Here is a 19280-nt window from a genome sequence, read left to right on the forward strand (position 1 = left end):
CTCACGACACCCGCCCATGTGCCGTACCCACCGCCCAGCCGCACGCCCCCAAAGCCCCCCCTCGACACACACACACACACACACACACACACACACACACACACACACACACACACACACACACACACACACCAAGCCCATTCCACGCACAACCCAAGCCCCTCCCACCCCTTCCACCCCCGCCCCACCGCTTGGCCTCCAGCATTGCGTCGGTGAGCTGTTTGGCGGTGATGTCGAACGAGCACGAGTCACTGCTCACAGACTGTGTGTGGGGGGGGGGATGGGGGGGGGGAGGGGGTGGTTGAGGGAAATTCGAGGGAGGCGTGAGGGAGGTGTGAGGGAAGGAGGCGGGGGAGCAGGAGGAGGGGAGCGGACAGCACACGTCAACAGTCCTTGGGAGGTAGGTAGGAAGGCATCGACACTCCGCCATACATGGACGGGCACCCCGCCATCCCCCCCCCCTAGCTGGTTCAAAGTTACCCCCCCCCCCACACACACACACACACGCACACACGTGGGGCTGCGGAGAACAACTGTTTGGTTTAACTTGGGCTGGTACTTACAACCCCCCCCCCACCATCCCATGGATGGCTACCCCACCCCCACCCCGGCCCCGCCTGCCTCCTCCTGCCCCTCCCGCCCCCTCCCCGCCCCACCCCGCCCCACCCCCCAACACGCCCCACGCCCTCACCTCCACGTTGTGCGCCTCGTCGAATATGACCACGGCGTTGCTCCAGTTGATGGAGTCGGCCATGGTGCGGCGGGTGCCGGGGTCCAGCAGGTAGTTGTAGGGCAGGAACACAATGTCCGCCTCCTTGCCTGGGAGGGGAGCGCGTGTTGGGAGGGGGGAGTGTGTGTGTATGTGTGTTGGGATGTGTGTGCGTGTGGGGGGGGGCCGTGTGTAGGGGAAATGAGTTGTGTAAGGGTTCAGGGAAAAGGGGACGTAAGAGGTAGGATGCAGGGAGGGGACCTCCTCCTCCACCCGCCCATCTCACATGCTCCCTCCACCTCTCCCAACCTCTCCCCACCTCTCCGCAGTCCGCCCCTCTCCCCACCTGCGTCTCGCCCCAGGTAGAAGGGGCACACGCCGTGCGCCTTGCCCACCGCCACAAGCTCCTCGATGTCCGGCACCGGCCCCACCAGGCTGCCGGCGGCGTTGCGGTACTTGCCGAACTTGAGGCTGTTGTGCCTGTGGGTGGGTGGGTGTTGGGACGGGTGAAGGTGTGTGTGTATATGTGTCGTAAGGCACACACGTGCACGTGTGTGCGCTGGCAAGCACATGTGCTGTCTACATCGCTACACTTCTCTGTACCAATCTTTGCAAACCCGCCTCCCTCCCCCCGCGCACCCACCAGCTGCACTTGCGCGCGCTGGTGAGCGCCTTGCAGGCCTGGTTGGCTGCGCCTCCCGACAGCTTGGAGGCGGCGGGGTGCAGGCAGGTCTGCTGGCGGGAGGACAGCACGGAGGAGCGCACGCGGTCCCTGAGGGCCGGGGGCGGCAGGCGCGGGCGGGGGAGGGGAGGTTGTAAATACCATGCATTTAAACAAACCAAGCCAAACTATGGGAGCACAGGGGGAGTTACATTCATGACTACGGACACGGGCGGGGGAGGGGTTGCAAGGTTAGGACAAAGGCGCGGGTGGGGCGGCAGTAACTTTCATGAGTAAATTGAGGAGTGGCGAAGTTGTAGCCGGGGGGCGGGGGGTATGTGCCCGAGCCCAACGGAATCGTGGCGGGGGGTCAATGAGGGATGGGGGCGGCGGCGATGCGGCAGCGCTGATGGGGGACGCCTCGCCCCGGCTTCAACCACTGTACTGCCCCTCCTCCCTCTTCTCCCTCATCTCCCACCCCCCTCCTCCCCCTCCGCCCCCCGCCTCACTCACTTGTAGCTGCAGTTCCTCAGCTCCTTCATCACCTGCGCCAATTGGCTGTGAGTGCGACTGGAGTAAATGATCACAGGCAGATCGGGCTTGCCAGCCCCGCCGCCGGCGCCGCCACCGCCGCCGCCGGCCGCGCCCATGCCGACTCCGCCCATGCCGGCTCCGCCGGCGGCGGCTACCGCCGCTGCCATGGCGGCGGCTGCGCCGGCGGCGCCGCCGCCCACCGCGCCGCCGGGCACGCCGACGGCGCTGAGCGCGCCGAAGCCGCCCAGGCCGGCTTGCGCCGCCAGCGCCGCCGCGGCGGCTGCGTGGGGGTCCGGCGTGGCGGGCTGCGAGGTAGGGACGAGAAGAGGGGCGGGGGCAGGAGGGTTAGAAGGGGCCACAGCGGCACAGCCATCCGCACAGGTGCCCGCAGCACATAGCACATAGGCACACACCCAAGCACACAGACACACACCCATGCACAGAAAGACACATCCGGTGGGCTCGGGATTCGGGCCCATCACTCTAGCCTGCCGCCCCCAGACACGGCTGTGCGAGCCAAGCCAAGCCGGCCGCTCCCTTCGTGCCGTAGAGCCTCCCACGCCCCACCCGCCCGCCTGCCTCCCCTCCTGTGACAGTGACACTCGTGCCCCAGCCCTTGTGCCAAGGAGCCCCCCCGCCTTTTCGCCACGCTGCACCATACCCCTCCCCACACCCCCACACCCCCACACCCCTCACCACACCCCCTCCGCCCCCCCCCTGCGCACTACGCAACGCCCTGTGCTCCGCGGGTTTGCTTTGGTTTGGTTTGGGCTGGGCTGGGCTGGTATCTCGAACCATCCCCTCCTGCTCCTCCCCACCTTGAGTGACTCCCGCCACGCCAGTGTGGAGCACAGCAGGCACAGCGTCTTGCCAGTGCCGGTGGGGCTCTCCAGCAGCGCATTCTTACCCTGCAGGCAGGGAGGGAGGCGGGAGGGGCATCGGGGTGTGGGGGAGGGGCCTTGGGGTGTAGAATGTGACGGCGCGGTATGCACGGCGTGGGCATACGCAAGCGGGGACACGGCAACAGACAAAGATGGAGCCCGCCCTGAGACCCGCCCTGGGGCTGCAGGAGGACGCCCCGGCTGCGGCCACCGACACGTGTCCCCCCCAAAAAAACACGCCCCTCACCCTTACTAGGAATGGCAGAAACCACACACACACACACACACACACACACACACACACACACACACGCATAAACACGTGCACGCACCTGCTGCAGCGCCTTGATGACCGACTCCATGAAGTCACGCTGTGGGGTTGGGGTTAGGGGTGGGGAGGTGTCATTTGCAAGCAAAGAATGGCGTGGGCACCTACTCCCAGTGCCCTGCTGCTGGCTTCCATTTAGGCGTATGAGGGTAGCCTTAAGTTTGTTACACATTCGCACATGCAGCTAGCTCCTAAGTCCAGACCGCGTGTGCTCCATGCATGCGCAAAGTCGCCACCGCGTGCTTCTCAGGCATGGCGGCGGGCACCCCTGTTCTCCTGACAGCTACTAGAGGACATGCATCGCAAAGCAAGCCGCAGCGAAGCCCGACTGGCATAGCGTTGCAGCCCTTCCCAGACCCTCCTTACCTGGCAGGGGTAGGGGTCGAAGGGGAACTCCACGGGAATGCCAGCGATATCCAGGGTGTGTATCTTGCGCTCCGGTTTGGCCGGCACGGCAGGCGCGCCGGAGAGCTGCTCCATGGCTCTCCGCAAACCCAGAAGCGATCTGGTGAGGCCGGTTTGTTTTCCGCCTCACGGAGGTGCTGCGTCGAGCTGCCGGCGCGAGCGGCTGCTCAGCCGCGAGGCTCGTTAACAGGCGCCGCGCACGGCATCCCCGACCTCCCGGCTCGCGGTTAAACCTTCAGTTCGTCTGTTGTCGGTATACAATCTTGTGGCACGAGTAAATTATTCTTAAGCCCTTTGGCGGTCTAGCTGTTGAAGGCGGGCTCCAATTCGACAGCCACGAAGTTCCAAGAGAATGACTACAAGTTTCAACACAACGCAAAGCTGAGATTTGCTTGACTTCAGAACGCTCGTAGGTAAAATTCAAGACGTTACGAGTTCGCGCCCAAAACCAACAAAGCCAGCTCTTTACTATAGGCCAACTTACTTCAACTAGTAATATTGTTGTGGCTTAAACTACAACTTTTGATGAGCTGAACTTGCTGGGCGATGCTTTCAATACCCCATGCACTGCGTGGCGTGCCAATCAGACGCCCGTACGAGTCCCGCTACCTTGCTTGGTCGGACTGTCCATTCTTGTCATGCCGCACACATTCCTAGCTTCACAGCCAAAAGCGCGCAGGCAATCGCTGTGGGATTGTGCTGGTCACTGCAAACGCGCAGTGTGACAGTGTGTGTCGGCAGAGTACACCGCGTATGCTGGACAGGCTGGTATCCCCCGCAGCCACTGTAGTTCGTGTCTTCCTTGAGCTGACGTAAGATTCTCGGCGCGCAGAGAGCGTAAGGCACCGCGCAGAGCCAAACATCAACTTAAAAATCTTTCGGATCGTGTCTTGCAACAGTCCCGCTTGCTCAGTGCGCTTACAGCGCAAACACGCACTCTATGTGCAACAAACGCAGCCTCTCGAGTGCATACTACTCACAATGGCCACAAGCTGCAATTCAATGGCCCCTTCATGACATGCGACGGCAATCGAGGCAAGGGATCGCGTTGCTCACGCACAACGTCAGGGGCACCCCACAGCTACAGTGCTAACATACGGCGCCGCACGGGCGGGCCCTGCCCCGGCGGGCCATATTTCAAGTGAAGGTGTTCGTCAAGCAACACCGGCGAGAGGCGCACGGCACAGCAACCATCGTCTCCTGCGCTTTCCATTCAAAAGCAACTATCGTGTAGTTACCAGCAGTAGTCATAGCAACGCTATAGCAATCAGGGATCCATCAATGAATGTGTTGTATAACCAACGCGCACACGCCAAGGCATAAGCTAGGAAAGCACCCCCGATACCCAACTCCCCCGGCCGACCCATCGGCTCCGGCTCCGTGCAACCCACTTCACGCCATCGCTCCCGCTCCCGCAAAATACTTCAAGAAGCCATCTATACTTTTAGCCACGCAACCTGCAAACAATGGGTCGCTCAGCCACCTGCATGCGCGCCTCACGCGCGCTGTCTCGCTCCCCCCCTTGCTGCGAGCGACAGGATCTCAGCACGCAGCAACAACAGCCGGACCAGCGCGGCATCAACGCGGCATGCTGCGCGCGTTACGCAGCCAGCCGCCACCGCCCGGCCGCCACGGCGGCGGTGTGGTGGTCTGCGCCGCCGCCGCCGCCGCGGCCGCTGCCGCCCTGTTCATCGGCGTGGGCGCTGACGAACGCTCCGCCGTCCCAACCTGCGGCACCACCACGCCTCCACCCGCTGCGCCTGCGTCAGTGACAGCGCCGCCGCCACCACCGCCGCCGCCAGACGACCTGCGGCCACTGGTCGACGCCAGCGCCGCCGCCGCTGCGGCGGCGGAGGCGCGGTTGGGCATGAAGGACATTGCGCGCGGCAGGCCGGCGCCGCGGCGCGCCGCCGCCGCGCCGTCTGTGACCACCGGCCTGGCGGCGAGGCCGCCGCCACTGGGCGACGGCCGCGAGGGGGAGGCGGCCGCCTCGCCGCCATCATCGTCCTCCTCCAGCAGCGCCTCCGGAACCACCTGCGAGCGCTTGCTGAACGCCCACAGGCTGCTCGCGCCTCCAGAGTTCCTGCCGCTGCTGCTGCTGGTGTTGCTGCTGCGCTCGCCGGCGGCAGTGCCGCCGGAGCCGCTGCCAGCGGACGATCCAAGCGACGGCCGCCCGTCGAGGCCCTCCAGCGCCGAGTCCAGCAGCGCGCGCGCCGCCGTCTCAGCGCTGGACAGCGCCGCCGGCGGCGCCGGTGCGGACGCCGCCGCCTGCAACGACGGCTTCGCCAGCAGGGCCTCCGAGGGGGAGGTCCAGGCGTGTGTTTTGAGCCCGTCAAACATGCGGCGCAGCGGCGGCAGCTGGCCTGGCGTGGAGGTGGAGCCGGCGGCGGCGCCGGCGGCGGCCGAGGGCCAGGGCATGGCTCCGGCGGCGCTGACGGCTGGCACGTTCAGGGAGGTGGCCTTATTAAGGCGCGGCATGCCAGACACCCAGGTCGCGTTGTTGTCGACGCCAAAGCTGGCGGCGTGCGAGGGCCGCGGCGGCGGTGCCATGGAGGCGGCGCCGCCGAGTGCAAACAAGCTCGTGCTGCTGCCGCCCGCGGGCTCGCCTGACGCGCCCTTGCGCGCGTTCGCCTCCTCCTCACGCTTCTTCGCGGCGGCCACGGCGATGAGCGTCGCCTCGGGCGCGGCGGCGGCGCGCGGCCGGGAGGGCACCTTGATGAGGATGGGCGAGTCGGGCCGAGAGTCGGCCGCGTCCTCGTTGAGGGTGATGGCTTCACGAGGCCCGCGCCCCGCAGGCGCCAGGCTGTCACCGGCGACTCCGCGGTGGCGTGTGAGCGTTGGAATGCGCAACGGCTTGAGACGTAGGATGAACCCGGCCGGCTCGGGCTCGGGTTCCGGCTCGGGTTGGGGTTCCGGTTCGGGTTCGGGCTCGGATTCCGGTCCGGGCGAGGGCGGCGACGCCGGGCGCGGCGGCAAGGGGTTGGCGGCGAGCTCGGGGCTGCGCGGCCGCGACGCTGGCGGCGTGGGCTGGCGGCGGCGCGGGCTGGACGGTTCCGAGCCCGCACTGTCGTCATCATCGGCGCCACTGGCGGCGCCCGCCACCATGGCCACCTCCGCCATCAATGGCGGCGGCTGCGCCGCCGCCGCCTCCGGCGGCGGCGCGCCGCCGTGGCTCACGCCAGGCGTGCCGGCGGCGGAGGTGCCGGCGGAGCTCGCGTCCATAGCACCAGGCAGCGGGTTGAGCGTCTTGCGGCGGCCGTGGTTGGTGGCGCCGGCGGCGTGCTTGGCGAGCAGCAGCTTGGGCAGCATGCCGTCGAGTGGCGAGGACTTGGCGGCGGCGGGCGCGGGCGTTATTTCGGTGGTGGAGCCGGTGCGCGAGGTGACCGCCGAGTCGGCGGCGCCGCGCTTGGAGGAGGAGGCGGAGGCCGGGCGGGAGGCGTGCGTGGTGGTGGATGGCTTGCGGCTGCTGACCTGGCTCCCGGCCTCGTTTTCATCCTCGTCAGCACCCTCCTCCTCCTTGTCATCTTCTTCGCCGTCGCCGGCTTGCGAAGACTTGCGCGAGGTCGCGGCGCTGCTGTGCCGGCTGCTCTCCTCCTGGGCTTCAGGCTCCGCCGCCGCCGCCTCCGCCGCCTTCTTGGCGCGCTTGCGGCGAATGAACACAAACGCGGCGATGCCCACACCCACCGCGAGGCCAATCGCCGCCGCGCCAGCCGCAATGCCGAGTGTCTTGCCATTACTGCTGCCGCCCGCCGCTGCGGCGGCGCCGCTGACCTTTCCGCCGCCGCCGCCTCCATCGGTTTGCGGGGAGCTGTCCGGACAGTAGTAGGTGAGGCCGCCAATGAGCACAGCGGCTCCAGTGGCCTTGCCGGCACACGCCGCCGTCAGGGCAGCAGTCACGTCACCGCCGCCCGGCGCCGGGCTCTCGCCCAGCCCCATCACCTGCTCAATCGTGGGAACGCAGAACTGCAACGGTGTGGAGCCGTCGCCAGTCTTGCTGCTGCTGCCAGATGGGCTGGCGGCGGCGGCGGCGGCGGCGGCGGCAGCGGCTGTGTCGGCGGCGGTGGCCCAGCCGTTGAGGGCTAGGATGAGGTTGGAGGCGTAAACGGCGGCGCTGGCGTCGGTGGGCAGGCGCAGCGGCAGGTATAGCTCGCCCGAGGGAGAGTCGCAGGACTTGGCAGCGGTCGCGGCCGAAGTGACGGCGGTGGTGGTCTGCAGCAAGCAAGCAACATCATACGGGAAAGGCGGTGAACGAACGTGTGTCGTGGTGTATGGCTGTGTATGGAAGCGCCACCGCCCAGACCCGCCCCACTGGTCCGACAGGGTGGGGGAGGTCCACTCCCCCATCAAGCCACGAACATATCAGATGCCCAGGTCCCTGCTGCAAGGACCGTCCCAGCCAAGATCTCAACACCCAAACCCACGCCCGGACCCAAAACCACATTTCATCCCCTCCCCCTCCCCTCCCCTCTCCCCTCCCCCCTCCCCCCTTCCCCCTCCCCCCTTCCCCCTCCCCCCTCCCCCACCCCCAAACCCAATGCCGCACACACCTCTGCGAGCAGGTGACGACGGCCCAGCGCCACGCCGGCAGCCTCCGCCGCGCCACCGGCGGAAGCCAGCTTACTGCTGGATCCAGATCCGGATCCAGGTACGGGCGAAGGCGCGGGCGATGCAGCTGCGGGCCGGCACTCCAGGGGATCCAGATAGGCGGGTGGCAGGTTGGACAGGGCCAGCACGCGGTCACGGAAGGCGGTGGTGAAGCAGGGGTCGCAGGAGACTGAGCAGGTTGTGCCGTCGAGGTCGACCAGGGTGCCGAGGGGCGTGGTGAGGCGGACGGGGCCGACGGAGAGGGTGGCGGCGGTGGAGGGGGAGGGAGAGGGGGAGGAAGGAGGGGAGGGAGGAGTGGAGGGAGGCTCGGGCGGGGTGGGGGAGCGCGGGCGGCGAGGCGAGCGCGGCGAGCGGGGCTCGGTGGGAGGGGCGGGAGGGGGAGAGGGGCTGGGCGGGGGCGCGGGAGGAGGGGAGGGAGAGGGCGGGGGAGCGGGAGGGGGAGAGGGGGCGGGGGGAGGGGAGGGAGGGGGGGAGGGGTGGGGAGAGGGCGGCTGCGGGCTGGGCGGCGCTGGTGGGGAGTCCCACGGCGGGGGTGGGGGTGGCGGGTAGACGGGCGCCTTGGGGGCATGCGGGCTGCGGGGGGGCTTGGGCGAGGGAGGCCGGCGCTTGGGGCGGGGTGGCAGGTTGGACCCCTCCTCCGATGGGGGTGGGGCAGTCCATTCGAAGGGCGGGTAGAACTCCTCCTCGTATGGCGGAGGCGCGGCTACCTCGGGAGCAGGAGGCGAGGGGTAGGCGGGAGGAGCGGGCGGGGGCGGGTAGGGCGGCGCGGGCGAGGGTGGGGGCGGCGGGGGAGGAGGCGGTGACGGCGGGTAGGGCGGCGGGGGCGACGGCGGGGGTGGGTAGGGTGGAGGTGGCCGCGGCGGCTTGGGCGGCTTGGGCGGTGCGGCGGGCGGGCGCGGTTTCCTTACGGGTGGCGAGTTGCGTGGTGGCGGGTAGCGGCGGACTTGTACCTGACGACGTGCCATCATGCCAGCGATTGCACGCGCCGGGGCGCCGTTGCGGACGAGCGCCGAGCCGGCTTTGGAGGAGGCAGAGGTGGTGGAGGGGGTGGCGGAGGGGGAGGCAGTGTCCGATCCGTGCATGAAGTCATACAGGTCGTCGTTGTCATCCGCACCGTTGACGCCGTTGTGATCAGACAGGTTGTCGTCCGCGCCCTCACCGGCAACTCCAGCGGCGGCGGCGGCGGCGGCGGTGTCAATGGCTGGAAGCTGCACGGGCGGCGGCGCTCGGCTGGCGGGCGCGGGCTCTCCCGAACCGTGGCAGTTCCACCGCGGTGCCGATACACACACCGCCGCGCCGGGCGTCAGGGGTGTTGTGCCGGGGGCGACGTTGCTTGGGTCGCAGGAGAGGTCTGTGCGCAAGAGCGGCGGGGGCCGGGGCCATTGCAGGTGAGATTGAGGCGTGTCAGGGGAAGGTTGGGAGGAGCCAGGAGGAGAGGTGTTGTGGGAGTGCGGGGCGTGGGGCGATAGGTGTGGGGACGCAGCGCTGTGGTGGCGGGTGCGTGGGACGCCGGAGGGCCGCGGTTTCTAGCGGGGCGTCGGGCGGGCGCGCGGGGAAGCTGAAGGGCTGCGGTAGTTTCCCAAAGCACGAAACTGAAACGTGGAGAGTTTCCGGGACGGCAGTTAGCTGCCAGCCCGCACAGCCGCCGCCGCTCACCTGCGTTCCAAGCCAGCAGGTCGCGTTTGGCGACAGCGAAGAGTGCAGCGACGCCATCGCAAGTGTCGCCCTCGAGGACCGCGTACTCAATGCCGCCGCAACATTCAACAGCCACCCGTTCGAGTCTGCGAGCACATAATTTGTGATAGGCTTTAGCCATGCGAGAAAGGGGTTTGTTGCTCGACCATGCAAGCCAAGTTTCTCCAAAACCCTTGTGCTTTCCTTGTGTCCCAATTTGCAGCTTGATATATCATTTTGTAACGTACCCGTTGTTCAAGGTGCTGAGACGGTAGGCGCCCGCGATGTGCGCGACGCCCAAAACTACTGCCAACAGCACCAACGCGCTCACCGCCGGCCGTTTGGCCCGGCAAGCACGCCGATGTGTCAAAATCAAGTATTCCATTCTACCAGCCCATGGGAAGTGCTGGATATTGCTGGACGAAAGTGGGTCCCTCGAAAGTCGCCGACGGTTGTGCACGCAATCAGTTCAATTCCACGCGTATCAGCGACGTCGTCCGCCTAATAGTTATCAGTATGTCTGCTGCGATAGTTTGAAGCAGCAAAACGGTCAGGAGTGGCAGAGGAGGAGGAAAGTCCGAAGATGGTCAAGGGCCACAAGCGCGTGGTCGCGCCCTCCGAGATTATGATTCGGAGGCGGCCTAAAGCTACTAGGTCTATGGTCTAAATTCTGGAAGCGCGGAAGGCCTTGGCCCAGCATCCTCGCACCCGCCTCGCGTCAGTAGCGCTGCCTTCGTCGTACATCGAGCGGTTTCTGATCCAAGCTCCGCAGGCTGCGTTGCCAGAATGCAGCAAAGGCGTCTAGCACTATTTGCATTGTCAATTCAGCACAAAACACATAGCGGCCCGCCATTCTTCACTTTTTCGCAGGTCATGGCAAGTTCCGGAGCATATGCGCCGGGCGACCCGGCGCGCCTCTGCGAATGTGTCGTGCAGGAGCAGCACATGTTAAGTGAGCTTGCACAAGCGTGGGAAACCGCACCACCCGATATTCGCTCAACATCGTGTCAGAGCACATCGGGGTTGGGCGGCGCATGCTGCTGGGGCTGGGCCTCGGCCGCTCGGCATCGTACAAATGGGCGGCACCATCCTTAATTCAAGACAGAAATCATAAAAGCCGCCGGGGGGGTCCAGGTACGCCATGCAGGGGTGTGCTGGGTGACAGACTCTGGCACACGCCCTCGGCACGCGCCCTGCTAGCTGGCCGCACAGTCGCAACCGACGGTGACCGCCCCCGGCGGCGACGCCCTGGTTGGTGGCCCCCACCCACGCACACCCACGGCCGTGTGTAGTTGGCACTGCACGTCAGATGCCAGAGCCGCACGCCCCACCCCCCAGCTGGGGTCCCGTGGGCTCCGCCAGGACGGGCGCGCCAGGACGGTTGACGACATCAGGGGTCGCCCCTTGTTGACACAACATCAGTCCACTGCATTACAGAGCCCCAGGGCAGGTGGCAAGGGGCCGAGCCGCCGAGGGACCTTCACTCACATCCAACCCCCGAGCCGAGCTCCTGCAGAAAGATCCCGACCGAACACAAGGGAACCCATTGGGTCCGACTTCCTACCGATGCTTGTTCGCGCGGCTTCACGCAGCAAGCCCAATCCGCAGCCACCACCGTGCCCCGGTTGTTCCCTGTCCATCCCCCAAGCAAAAACCTCCTGCAGTTCGGCATCACAGCTGCACACGGCCCCACCCATCTGTCTCATCTTCGGGCCGACTGCAACAAACGCACCAAGGGTCACAGTACGCCGCATGTTGTTCGCCGCTCTCGCGCCTCCCGCTCGTACATGCCACACAACACAACACAACTCAACACAACACAACACAACGCAATAATTCAACACAACACACCCTTGCGCACATGCATGGTCGCTACATAGCCGCCTGCCGCATTCCCCCTGGCTGGGTTAACACACCCACACACCCTCACACACCCATATTGGCAGCCGGCGGCTCACCTCCACCTCGCCTCCCCAGGGGCGGCACGCGGGTCCAGAGCAGGGTGATCGTTTTCCACGTTCGGGTTTCTCTTGTAGCCAATGCAATCTCCACTGGTCACCGCGTGCGCCCGCGCCCACACTTCATCACCAGTCCTGCCTCGCACACGCCGTGCCCCAACACCGCCGCACACGCGCCAGCACACCGTGGCTGCACCGCGACTCAAAAACCCTACCAGGTCCATGCCCCATGTCCGCCCCCGCAGCAACGGCTCCACCACACCCCCGCGTGCTCTTCACCCAGACCACCATCACCACCACCATAAATACCCATACCAAACACGTCAACAATCGCAACCACCAACCAACCCGTTACACCGATCTCATCAGCACTCTGCCAGGTTTATGGCGGGCCGTGTGGCTCGGCACAGGCGGGCGGTGGCTGTGAGCAGCGCGCGACCCTGCACCGGCCCAAGCGCCGCCAGCAGCGCCTTGCCGCTGTCCAGACACCAGCACCCCGTGTCGCTCCATTTCTATGGGAGGGAGGGGAGGCACGGAGGGGGGGGGCTTGAAAATACCAGCCCAAACTAAACCGGACCAAGCTGAACTAGCGGGTCACAGGCAGAGGCGTTGGTTGCAAGCGATAATGCGTATGGGGGGGACAGTGGGGGAGGACAGTGGGGATGGGAAGGGGTTAATTTACTCCCCCAAACCCAGTTCCACCCGGGGAATGGGGGTTCGTGTGGAGGCGGGCAGGTGTCAGGGGAGGGAGGCAGATGCACGTAGGCGCGCCGACAGTGTCTTCTCCGGAGTCCGCACGCGGGAAGCCTGGTGCTAAGTTCACCAGGTTTACCGCACCCACCCCACACCCCACACACATCCTCCCCTTCCTCCTTCCCTCCCTCCTCCCCCCTCCTCCCTCCTCGCCCCACAGACCCCCACACGCACCTCCACCTGCTTGCAGCACGCCTCGTCCGGCCCCTGCGCACACAGCACCTGCCCCAGCAGCGCACTGGCGCAGCCGTCCCGCGCGAACAGGGCGGGGTCGGCGGGGCGCGGCCGCGTGTCCGCCACCCGCGCCTCGGCCCGCGGGACCAGGTTGGCGGTCACGAACATGAGCAGGTCGGCGGGGTCGGGGCCCACGCCTGTGTGTTTTGCGCGCGCGTGTGTGTGTGTGTGTGTGTTTTGGGTGTGTGTGTGTGTGTGTTCCATCGCCTGAAACGATGTGCTCCCAACATTCACAAGCACATGCACATGCGCGTGCACGGATGCCCAGATTGCCCGCCACCCCGCCCACCAGCCCGCCCTTTGCGCCCCTGCCTACCCGTGGCGGGGTTGACGTACGCGCGCAGGGTGGCCACCAGGTTGCGAGCCAGCGGCGCACTGCGGGGGCCCGTGGTGGCCACCGTACGGCAGTACGGCCGGGCGCCGCAGTCACGTGCGAACATGCCAACAAACAGGTACGGGCTGTACGGCTCGTACGGCGTGCCGGCCAGGTACGGCGCAGCGCTGCCGTACAGCTGGGAGCCGTCGAAGGCCTGTGGGGTTTGGGGGTTTGGGGGTTGGGGGAGGATGGAGGGCGGCGTGTTTGTTTGTGAGAGAGGTGCCGGCGGGGATAAACGAGGGGAGGGGGTTAGCAGCATGCATGCCGAAGTATGCGCACTCTAGGCAGCGGGCCACAATCTGCTTTCTGAGTCAGTATGTGTCTGTGTGTACGGTTTCGGGGTTTACAAGGGAAGGAAACACGCAGTTGGAGTGCCCCAGGGAAGGAAGCACGAAGGGCCGTGTGCGTGCGTGTGTGCGTGTGCGGCCGCACGCACCTGCAGCCCCAGGCGCTGCAGCGGGTCCGTGAGCGCGATATTGATGTAGGAGGACGTGCCGGTTAGCACGTGGTGCGCCCCCACCGCCACTGCCAGAGCGCTGGGCCTGCGGGGGGTGGCGGGGGTGCGGGGTGGTGCGGAGTGGCACAGGTGAGGGAGGGAGTGGGAGCGGGAGTGGGTGTGGGGGCACAGGCAGGGTGCCACTGCAGCAGGTGCGCTCCAGGCGGCATAAGGTGCAAAGCACACGCGACCCGCCGGCAGCGACGCAACGTCGCTACCGGTCAACTGCCTGTGCTGCTGACAATCGTAACGCCGCACCACCACCCGTCTGCCTACGGCCACGCTCTCCTCCTCGCTTTTGGGTTCGGTTTGGGCTGTATCTGCAACCACCCCACCTGTTCATGGTGACGTAGGGGAAGCTGGAGATGTAGGTGGCGTCACGGTTGTCGCCGTTGCAGTAGTCAATCATCTGGGGGGGGGGGGTGGCGAAGATGGCACATTGGTACACAGAAAAGTGTAGCGAGGTAGACAGCAGCAGGCGTAGGGGGGGGGCAGTGTAGCAGTGGGGAGTGGGGCGGGAGGTGTAGCACGTGGCAGGTGCGCGGATGAGAAGTAGTGGGAGGTGAGAAGCGATGGAGATAGCGTAAACGCGGCGCAGAAATAAAAGGGTGGGTCCATCGCACTGCGCTTCAGGTTATGGACGAGAGTCTCCGGTGTGACTAACCCCCACACGTCCCACACGCCCCCACATGCCCACACGCCCACTCAAGCCCACACGCACACGCACAAGCGCCCACCTGCTCCAGGCACTGCAGCCCCCAGTCTATGGGCGGGTCCAGCGACCCCAGCGGCGAGCCTGCGGGCCAGTGAGCCAGACAGGAGGCGGGGGCAGCAGTGGGAGGGCAGGCAGAAGCTAGCGAGCACGTGAGGACGCCATGACAGCAGGACAACGGGATAGCAGGATAGCAGGAGGTAAGTCATGCATGCATGCATGCATGCAGGCGGATCATGGCTGGGGATTGGTTGCAAGCAAGCAAGGCGGCGGACACTACATCCAGCCCCGCGCAATCAACTCGCGCCCGCACAACCCTCTCCAACTATGCAGCCCCCCTCCAATGCAATCCCAGTCCCTGGCCGCAGCACGCAGTGCCGCACGCACCCGTGGTGACGCTCCAGGCCATTGCGTAGTCGGTCTGGAAGGTCTCCTGCACCCGCTGCTGCAGGAACTGAAACGCCGGCTGTAGCCACGACTCGGCAAAGCGCGGCTGTAGCCCCACCGCCGCTGCCGGCAGCTGCTGAGGGTGCGCGCGTGGGCTGCTGCTGCTGCTAGTGCCGTTGGCGTGAGGCCCGGTGCTTGTGCCGTTGCTTGTATTGTTAGTGCTGGTGCTGGTGCTGGTGTTGGTGTCGGCGGCATCTGACGGTACTGCTGGCAGGTCCTGTACAGCTGCTGCCGCTGCGTCTGCTAATGCTGCCGCCGCTACCGCGGCTGCGTCGGCATCAGTACTGATGGCGGCGGCGGCTGCGGCGTCAGGCGGCAGTGCCTCAGTGGAAACTTCGGTGGCGTTGAAGAGCAGTGCCAACGCCTGCTCTGTCGCCAGTGGCTGGAGCTGGTCGTCGCCCGACTGCTGCGACGACAGCAGCATCCGCCTGGGCGAGGCGACGGGCGACGGCGGTGCTGGCGGCGGCGGCGGTGCCGCTGGCGCAGCCGTAGCGGCTGTAGCACTGGCGTTGGCGGCTGCTGACGAGGATCTCGGCGGCGGCAGGGACGGCGGCGCGGGCTGCCGAGCGATCACACGCGGCATACCGAAGCGATCGCCTGCCAGCACAGCAACGGGCGCGTCCGCAAACGCGGTCACCACGCCGCCGCTGTCCGCCGCAGCGGACCCACCAGCCCCCAACGTGTCCGGCAGCCCGCCAATGCGCGTGCTGACGCCCGCCGGGCCGCTGCCGTTGCCAGCGCTGCCGCCGCGGCGACGCAGACCCGCCGCCGCCAGCAGGCCACCGCCGCCAAGCGCGCCGCCGAGCCCCTCATCCGCCCACAAGCCGCCGGCGCCGGAGGCCGCCGCCGCCGCCGCCGCCGCCATGCCCAGCGTGGGCGCCGGCGGCACCGGCGGCAGCGGCTGTAGCGGCGTCAGCCGCCAGGCGCGTAGCGGCGCCGCCGCCGCGTACGGACGGAAGTACGGCGCCAGGGCGCCGTCCGGAACGATGGATCTGAGCAGGAGCATGTAGTAATTGGATTTTGGATCCAGACCGATGCCGTCAGCGAACTCGGGGCCGGGGATGGGCAGGATCGTGACCGCTGCAGCTGTAGCACCATCGGTAACGTTGCCGCTTGAGGCATTGGAGGCGGCTGTAGCAGGAGGAGAAGGCACTGGCGGCGGCGCTGCGATGGTGTCGAGGGCGGGCTGTAGCAGCTGCACGACGGCAGCGGCGGCGGCGGGAGAGGCGGTCATAGCCACCACAAAGAAGCCGCCGAACTCGGATGCGTACTGCAGCGGCGGCGGCGGCTGTAGCACCTGCTGCTGCCGCTGCTGCTGTTGGACGGCAGCAGCGTTGTTGGTGTCAGCCGATTGCGCCATTGAGCCCCCAGTGCTGCTACTGCTGCTGCTAATGCCGCCGCCGCCGCCGCCGCCACCAAGGCGTGCAACACGGCGCTGCTGCAGCGCCTCCAGCGCCGCTGCCACCAGGCCGCCGCCGCCGCCGCCGCCGAGGGCGCCGCCACCAATCCCACCAATCCCGCCGCCGCCACTGCCGCCGCTGCCAGCGGCCTGCAGCATCTCCTGCCGCTGCCGCTGCTCCTCCGGGCTACGCAGCGGGAAGGTGGCCAGGCGGCCGTGCGGCAGCGGCAGCAGCGCGGCGGGCGCGCCAGCGGCGTCCTGCTGCTGCGCGGGAATGTTGTTTGTGAGGTTGCCGCCGCCGAGCCGCTCGCGGCGGAAGAGGGAGGCGGAGTCGCCCATGGAGCCAAACACTGGGATCCACCTGGGAGAAGGGAGGAGAGGGGGTTGCAAGGTTACACACATTGGGAACAGGATAGAAGCAGGAGAATCAGAGGACAGCAAGGGGAGGAGAGGCACGGAGGAGAGGGTGGTGGTGGTGGGGTGGGCGAGGTTGGATGTGAGGGCCGCGGGGTGCGGGCAGCAGGGGCCGCCACTCGAGAAGCGACGGTGCTGTGTCCGGTGCAAAGCCTAAATCACACGCACACGCACCCCCACCCCCACACCCCCACACACACTTCCCCCCTCACCCTTGCACACTTATGCCATTCTAACACACATACCGTGAACACACGCTCACACTCTACACGCTGGACACGCTCGCACGCTCACTTGCGCTGCGTGTCGCTCCACGCGCTGTGCAGGTAGGGCGTGGCTGCGAAGTAGGCGGACGCCTCGGCCGGCGGCGCACAGCCCGCCACCACCAGCACCTCTTGCGGCAGTAGCTGGTAGATGGGGCCGCGACCCGGCACGCCGCTACTGCCGGTGTAGTTCGCAAGCGACGGCGGCGTGACGGCGCCGCCGTCGCTGCTACTGCCGCCGCCGCCCGGTGTCAGGTCGGCGGCGGATTGCCGTAGCTCGCCCACTCGTCGGCTGACGGGGCCGCCGCCGTTGGCGCCGGAGCCAGCCGTCATCGCGGCAGCCGCTGCTGCGAGGGCGGGGCGGCCGTCGCTGCCGCTACTGCTGCTGCTGCCGCTGCTACTGCCGCCAGCGCCCGACCTCCGGTCCTGTGGCGTGATGGCCGCCGGCATGCAGCAGTGGGGGCACAGGGGGGAGCGGGGGTAAGTTTGAGACCCAGGTAGCTTCAGGGGTTGTGACTGACACAAATGCTGCCACACGCTGCCACCGCCACTCCCTGATTTGCCTGTGTGCACACGGTCCCTTCCTTGGACACGCATCATGACAGCCCCACGCCTCACCCACAGCCCCACGCCTTTCCCACGGCTACACCTGCAATCGGTTTTCCACCCGCTTTGCCATTCGCATGCCCATGCCTCCCGCGCCGCCGTCACCGCCGCCCGCCGCCTGCTGCAGCGCCGCGGGCGGCAGCACGGACACGGGCGGCGGCGGCAGCAGAGTGAGTCCGTAGGGCGAGTTGGGGTTGGTGAAGGCGCAGTTGGGCGTGCAGTCCTGTGGTGTGTGTGGAGGGGAGGGGGCGGGGGAGGGCGGGGTGGGCGGAGCGGGGCTCGGGGGGAGGGGCGGGGCACGCATCCCATTGGTCGATCAATACTCGCCGCGACGAGGCACGTTCATCAGGCATACACGGTCGATCAATACGCCACACACACGCCACACACACACACACACACACACACACACACACACACACACACACACACACACACACACACACACACACACACACGCCACGTACCGGCACGTCGTCTCCCAGGAACCCCCAATCCACGGCCCCCTCCGCCACCGACCACCGCCCCGGCGCCCCACGCAGTGCCTTGTCCAGTCGCCCCAGAGCCGCGTCCTTGGAGGCCAGGCAGCCGCCGCCGCCGCCACTGCTACTGCCACTGCCACTGCTACTGCCACTACTACTGCCATTGCTGCTGCTACTGCCGCCGCTGCTGCTGCCTCCGCCATCGGGGTTTGCGGATTGCGCCATGCTGGGCGGCGCAGTGGCGGTGGCGATGGGCTGTGCAGCAGGCGGTGTGGGACCGCCGGCCGCCACAGCAGTCGTGTTCCCGGTGGTGGCAGTCCGGTTGGCGGCAGGGGCGGGGGCGGGGGCGGGGGCGCCGCCGTTAATAATGTCGACCTCCGGTGCCGGCCAGTAGCCGCCTAGCAGCTCCAGCACCGCCGAGCTGCTGTCGCTGCTGCTACTGCCAGTGCCAGTGCTCCAGCCGTCAGCGCCGCTGTTGTTGGAGGCACCGTCGGCGCTGCTGCTACTGCCGACGTCCGCCACCGCCGCTGCTGCTGCTCCGTTCCGAGGTGGCGCCGCAGCAGTAGCATCGCCAGCCAGCCCATCCCCCACCACTGCCCCAAACAGTGCCGTGCCGCCGCCACCGCCACCACCGCTGCTACTGCCGTTGAAGCTGCTACTGCCGTTGAAGCTGCTACTGCCGCCACTGGTTGTGGTGGTGGCACTGTCGTGCGACTGGCCGCGGGTGCCGAGTGGCAGTGCCACCAGCAATGCTACAGCCGCGGCTAGGCCCAGCAGCCGCATCGTGGGGGTCAATTGCCGCCGCCTGCTGAACAAACCACCGCCGCCGCCGCTGCCGCCGCCGAAGAAGGGCGGAGGAGCAGCGCTGGCTGTAGCAGCGGTGGCGTTCCCGAGGATGCTGCTGCCGTGTCCTGGACTGCCGTCGCCTCCGCCACCTGGCATGCTGTTATTGCTGCTGCAGCCCTGCTGCGGTCGCCGCCGGCGCAGCTGGCCGTCACCGCCGCCGCCACTCCATGCTTGCGCAGAGGCTGCATGCTCGCCGCCGCCGCCGCTTGCCGCGCCGCCCACGGGCGTTGAAGGGGGCGTGGGCGGTGGGCGTTGGCGGCAGTCGGTGCCGCCAGCCGCGTCTGCACCCGCTACTGCTGCGGCCTGAGCATTAGGCGCTCCTGACCCGTCTGACCCGCGGTTGCGGCCTGTCATGCGCGCTCAGGCTCAAAGGGCAACAATAATGACAAACGCCAGCGACCCAGCGCCGAGCCTGGAACAGTGTTGCAATGGGCTGGTCGCAAGTTGCTTAGTAGCCCGATAGCAATGCGCGACCTCGCGCGTTCAGGCCGATCACT

At 67.2% G+C, this 19280-nt stretch overlaps 3 protein-coding genes across 3 annotated transcripts in view; all 3 read right to left on the bottom strand.

Moving 5' to 3' along the window:
- The window catches only part of CHLRE_02g089608v5 (uncharacterized protein), a 12686-nt gene extending 8678 nt beyond the window's left edge, over positions 1-4008 (bottom strand). Inside the window, exons 1-8 of the mRNA XM_043059395.1 lie at positions 3480-4008; positions 3118-3156; positions 2723-2812; positions 1884-2209; positions 1353-1481; positions 1056-1189; positions 692-819; positions 189-262 (exon numbers count right to left, since the gene is read on the bottom strand). Of these exons, the coding sequence (XP_042927029.1) occupies positions 189-262; positions 692-819; positions 1056-1189; positions 1353-1481; positions 1884-2209; positions 2723-2812; positions 3118-3156; positions 3480-3593 (1034 nt within the window). The 5' untranslated portion in view covers positions 3594-4008. The remainder of the gene's footprint in view (positions 1-188; positions 263-691; positions 820-1055; positions 1190-1352; positions 1482-1883; positions 2210-2722; positions 2813-3117; positions 3157-3479) is intronic.
- A 374-nt stretch (positions 4009-4382) lies between these two features.
- CHLRE_02g089650v5 (uncharacterized protein) lies at positions 4383-10648 on the bottom strand. The gene is made up of 4 exons (XM_043059396.1): positions 10046-10648; positions 9780-9904; positions 8066-9474; positions 4383-7727 (listed from the first exon to the last, which is right to left on the bottom strand). The coding sequence occupies exons 1-4, from the start codon at positions 10180-10182 to the stop codon at positions 5097-5099; spliced, it is 4302 nt and encodes a 1433-aa protein (XP_042927030.1). The 5' UTR covers positions 10183-10648; the 3' UTR covers positions 4383-5096.
- Positions 10649-11216: 568 nt separating this feature from the next.
- Positions 11217-19238, bottom strand: CHLRE_02g089700v5 (uncharacterized protein). Its single transcript, XM_043059397.1, has 10 exons — positions 17923-19238; positions 17499-17678; positions 16881-17275; positions 14714-16533; positions 14352-14410; positions 13950-14023; positions 13555-13660; positions 13059-13272; positions 12683-12879; positions 11217-12267 (listed from the first exon to the last, which is right to left on the bottom strand). The coding sequence occupies exons 1-10, from the start codon at positions 19135-19137 to the stop codon at positions 12121-12123; spliced, it is 4407 nt and encodes a 1468-aa protein (XP_042927031.1). The 5' UTR covers positions 19138-19238; the 3' UTR covers positions 11217-12120.
- Positions 19239-19280: the final 42 nt, after the last annotated feature.

This window comes from Chlamydomonas reinhardtii, chromosome 2 (genome assembly GCF_000002595.2).
Source record: "Chlamydomonas reinhardtii strain CC-503 cw92 mt+ chromosome 2, whole genome shotgun sequence".
NCBI classification, from domain to species: Eukaryota; Viridiplantae; Chlorophyta; class Chlorophyceae; order Chlamydomonadales; family Chlamydomonadaceae; genus Chlamydomonas; species Chlamydomonas reinhardtii.

Bases quoted from the DNA above. Each gene is read 5' to 3' on its own strand.
- CHLRE_02g089700v5 (XM_043059397.1), bottom strand. From the start codon at position 19,137: ATGACAGGCCGCAACCGCGGGTCAGACGGGTCAGGAGCGCCTAATGCT. The intron at 14,024-14,351 runs GTGGGCGCTTGT...CCCCCCCCCCAG, and splicing joins GGCTGCAGTGCCTGGAGCAG to ATGATTGACTACTGCAACGG. The intron at 13,273-13,554 runs GTGCGTGCGGCC...CAAACCCCACAG, and splicing joins TGCAGCGCCTGGGGCTGCAG to GCCTTCGACGGCTCCCAGCT.
- CHLRE_02g089650v5 (XM_043059396.1), bottom strand. From the start codon at position 10,182: ATGGAATACTTGATTTTGACACATCGGCGTGCTTGCCGGGCCAAACGG. The intron at 9,905-10,045 runs GTACGTTACAAA...ATGTGCTCGCAG, and splicing joins CTCAGCACCTTGAACAACGG to ACTCGAACGGGTGGCTGTTG. The intron at 7,728-8,065 runs GTGTGTGCGGCA...TGCTTGCTGCAG, and splicing joins GTCGTCACCTGCTCGCAGAG to ACCACCACCGCCGTCACTTC.